The 4,244-nt window shown below is 37.4% G+C and overlaps 1 protein-coding gene across 1 annotated transcript; it reads left to right on the top strand.

The window, feature by feature from the left end:
- Positions 1–634: 634 nt before the first annotated feature.
- Positions 635–4,240, top strand: LOC125851436 (aspartic proteinase-like protein 1; the record flags this gene model as incomplete). Its single annotated transcript, XM_049531229.1, has 6 exons — positions 635–1,009; positions 2,073–2,211; positions 3,021–3,262; positions 3,585–3,812; positions 3,917–4,055; positions 4,196–4,240. Coding segments are annotated over exons 1-6 (1,095 nt in total), but the record flags the coding sequence as incomplete, so codon positions are not given.
- Between the last annotated feature and the right edge of the window lie 4 nt (positions 4,241–4,244).

Consider the following 4,244-nt stretch of genomic DNA (forward strand, 5'->3'; position numbering starts at 1 on the left):
GCTTTCCGTTGAGCTTGCCGCCGGATATACATTCTCGTCGAGGTTGATTCACGGGTTCTCAGATGAAGCGGTGTCGTTTTGGGCATCTAAAGGGAAGAGTATGACGTGGCCGAACCGCGAGAGTGTGGAGCATATGAGGTTGCTACTTAGTAATGATTGGAAGCGACAGAGACTTNTGATGTGATTATAAATTTTATTTACATATGAAACAAATGATTAGTAGATATAAATATGGGGTTGTTTTAACAAAATATAAACTCATGGATAAATTATTATATTAAAATATCTCAAATCATGATATGAAATCACATGGTGATTCCATATCATGGTTTTTGGAGAATATGATATCACCTCTCATGATATGAAATCATGAGATGAAATCAGCGTAAAATCGCATGTCCAAACACTGATTTCATCTCACGACACCATATTGTGATATGATATCGCAAGGCCAAACGCCTATTTAAAGAGTGGTATTTGTCTTTTTCTTTGTGTTTTCTTTTTCACCGAAGAGTGGTGCTTGTCAGAAAAAGAAAAGAAAAAAGTAAAATCTAGAATGGCGATATGACTTTTCCTGTCAATGAACAGTGAACACTCACTCCCCCGTTAGTCCCCAGTTTTCTTACTTGAAAAAACAAAAAAAGCCTCGGATTCTCTATTTCTCTTCACACCTAACAAAAATCTCTACCCTCTAGGGCTTTGCTTCAATGGCGATTTCTCTTACGGCAGTTGTACTACTGACGACGGTGGTGTTGATGCTTTCCGTTGAGCTTGCCGCCGGATATACATTCTCGTCGAGGTTGATTCACGGGTTCTCAGATGAAGCGGTGTCGTTTTGGGCATCTAAAGGGAAGAGTATGACGTGGCCGAACCGCGAGAGTGTGGAGCATATGAGGTTGCTACTTAGTAATGATTGGAAGCGACAGAGACTTAAGCTTGGTTCGCAGAAGCAGCTTTTGTTTCCATCTGAAGGAAGTGAAACTCATTTCTATGGAAATGACTTGAGTTGGTTAGTAATACTGCTTAATACTATCAGTTTAAGAGATTTATTAGAAATTGAAGCTTATAATGCGCAATGCTGTAGTGGATTTTGAGTTTTTTTTTTAGTTCTTTGAATTACTGTTGCATAAGGAGTCAATTATTTTTGCTTATGATATTCAAGTTTTAGTTGAAAAAGCATAAGATAAGTGACCTCATAGTTGCTGTCCTCCAGTGGGGCTTTGGTACTCCCTCTTAGATATGTGAAAGAAATGAGCTACTAAAATCATCCAACTTTTTCCCCAACTGAACAATGAGTTGAATTGTTTTTGGAAGTTAAAATCTTGGTGTTGTTGCCTCCTTGAATAAATACTCTTCTAGATTGTCCATGGTTGAAATATTGAAATGATACAAGTTGGTCACATGTTTTTCTCCATGCCGTTAGGCCATTTTCTTGACAAGTGTCAAGCCTCATAGTTATTCGTCTTTAGAAATCTTGAAGAGATCTCCTTTCCCCTTTTATTTTAGTAGTTGGCTCTTCTTTTAGAAAATTAAGAAAATCCGAAGCCCCTATATACTGGGAACAAGAAAAAGTTATGTTGAAAAATAAGAATAAGAATGCTAAGCTCTTTAACAATATTAGTATATGAACACGGCAGTTCCACCTTTCTTGACAGGTCATCTTTTCGAACATGCCCCTTAGTATGGAGCTCGGGGATTTTAGATTCATGTGATGGTGGGTGATTATGTTCCCTTGTCTCCCCTAGAGGAGAGGAGTGGAAGTGTTGGAGAGTTCGTTTCATCTTTCCTTGATGAAATGGATGTTGTAGGAGAGGTTGGAAGGGGGGATTTTGCTAATGATGGTTTGTTTGTGCACAAGGAAGGTCTTTTCCTTTCTCTTTCCATTGCTTGACTATGTTTGCTTTGCAAGGAAGGGAAGCTCAACCAAAAATCCAAAACCTTTGACAATTCAAATAGTGATAGTATTGAATATTGCATCAAATATTTTGTCGAGATCTTTGCCGAGTAAAAGAATTCTTTTTTTCTCGAGTTCTAATCAAGTGTCTTGATTGCTCTGGATTACTATTATTCAGGCTGCATTATGTGTGGATTGACATAGGGACACCAAATGCATCATTTCTTGTCGCCTTGGATACTGGAAGTGATCTGCTCTGGCTCCCTTGCAATTGTGTACAATGCGCTCCATTGTCTTCAAGCAACTACTCAATGTTGGTAGGTTGCTAATGTTAAATGTTGCATTTGACTGTTTATTCTTATTGGTAATATTTGACCTTTCTTTTGTTTCAAAACACAAGCGTGGTTTTGAAACTACCATCAACTTAATTCCAAGGGCGAAATCACCTTCACTTACAGTGGGACGGCTGGGACCACTAAACTATTATAGCATGCTTAATTTAATTTGATGTAGTTACTCTAAAGGAAGATATATAAACATATAAACTCTTACAACATCAATTGTGCTCTGCAATTTTTCTGTCCAAGTTAAAGCTACTTGTGCGTTTGATGCTTTGTGCAACCTCAAAGTCCAAGCTTCTGCGGTCTTAACTCTTCAAGTTACTGCTATACCCTGATATATTATCTTGGAACCTCAACATTTTCTTTCTGAAAGGCATTGATTTTCGTTTAAAGATATGCCAACTAGTAAAAGGTTTAATGATTTTAGATTTTGTTGCATCTCGCAGCTTCCTCTGTCAGTCATTTTCTGTTTAAGTAAAACATTTTTATATTAAGATATGGAGGATTCAAGGTGTAGAAAATTAGTTTTTTCCTACTTCAAATTCTTGGACTGATTTGGGCATGTACATTTTGGCTGGTTCATCTCTTACTGAACAAATAGAAAAGCCATTTTTACTTTTCTTTTATAGCTATTAAAACTCATTATTCAGTTGAGCTAATTAATCTCTTATCAGTGAAGTATTTAAAAGTGACAGTGTATCTCATCATGTGAACAGTTTTAGCAGTTAATTCTCCAATGATTGATTGGCAGGTGCTCCCTTGTATTTGGGGCATCTATTATGCAGGATAAAGATCTGAATGAGTATAGCCCAGCACGATCAAGCAGTAGCAAGCATCTATCTTGCAGCCATCAATTATGTGAACTGGGTCCTAACTGCCGGAGTCCAAAGGAACACTGCCCTTATACTGTTAACTACTATTCTGAAAATACATCAAGTTCGGGTTTTCTTTTTGAGGACCAATTGCATTTGACTTCAGTTGGTGGACATGAACATCAAGGTTCTGTGCTAGCTCCTATTGTTATAGGGTATGCTTTTTTTTTTTTCTTTTCCAGTTCTGTATTATTGTAAGTAGGATCAGCTCAATGGCTTTGTGACAAAAGAAGACTTGATAGACCTACTTTATGAGTTCCATTATGAGCGAGTTTGTAGGTGCCTTAGCCGAATGTAACAAAGGATTCTCCAATGAGAAGATTTGACCCTTGAACCTTGACACCTTTTATAGCTGTCTCAGTTGTGACTGTTTATTTTTGGCAATATGATTAGTCGCCTAGCTGCTAGTTGTCAAGTTACAGTATTTACCAGTTGGTTGATGAATGTGGTTTTCTTTTACCTAATAACTAATTGCAGCTGTGGTAGCAAACAAAGTGGCAATTATTTGAGTGGAGCTGCTCCAGATGGGGTGATGGGATTAGGGCCAGGAGAAATTTCTGTTCCAAGTTTGCTGGCGAAGTCTGGATTTGTTCCACACTCATTCTCATTGTGTTTTGGAAAGAGCAATTCTGGCACAATTTTCTTTGGTGATAAAGGGCCTGAAAATCAAAGACGAAGTTCATTTGTATCTTTGGATGGAAATTAGTATGTATCTCCTCTATTCTTTTGTGCTATGTTTAGTTTGATAGACAAATTAAACAACTTCATTTGCACATTTATCTTACGTTCCTACTCGTAATTTTTACCAGCAATACCTATATTGTTGAAGTTCAACATTATTGTGTTGGGGGTACCTGTCCAAAGCAAAGTGGATTTCAAGCCTTAGTTGATAGTGGGTCTTCCTTCACCTTTCTCCCTTCTGAAATCTTTACAAAAGTAGTAACTGAGGTACAAATATCATTTTTCTCTTGTCCTTGCTATTCCCTTTTTCCCTCTCTTGGTTTCACAAGTTACTCTTCTGCTTAGATTTAGAATGCACATGCAGTTTTTTGCTGTACCTGAGCTATTTCCTATTTTTTCTCTTCTAGTTTGAAGAGCAAATGAACGCTACAAGGTTAGCTATAGAAGATTTTCCTT

Source organism: Solanum stenotomum, unplaced genomic scaffold (assembly GCF_019186545.1).
Source record: "Solanum stenotomum isolate F172 unplaced genomic scaffold, ASM1918654v1 scaffold25681, whole genome shotgun sequence".
In the NCBI taxonomy this organism is placed as follows: Eukaryota; Viridiplantae; Streptophyta; class Magnoliopsida; order Solanales; family Solanaceae; genus Solanum; species Solanum stenotomum.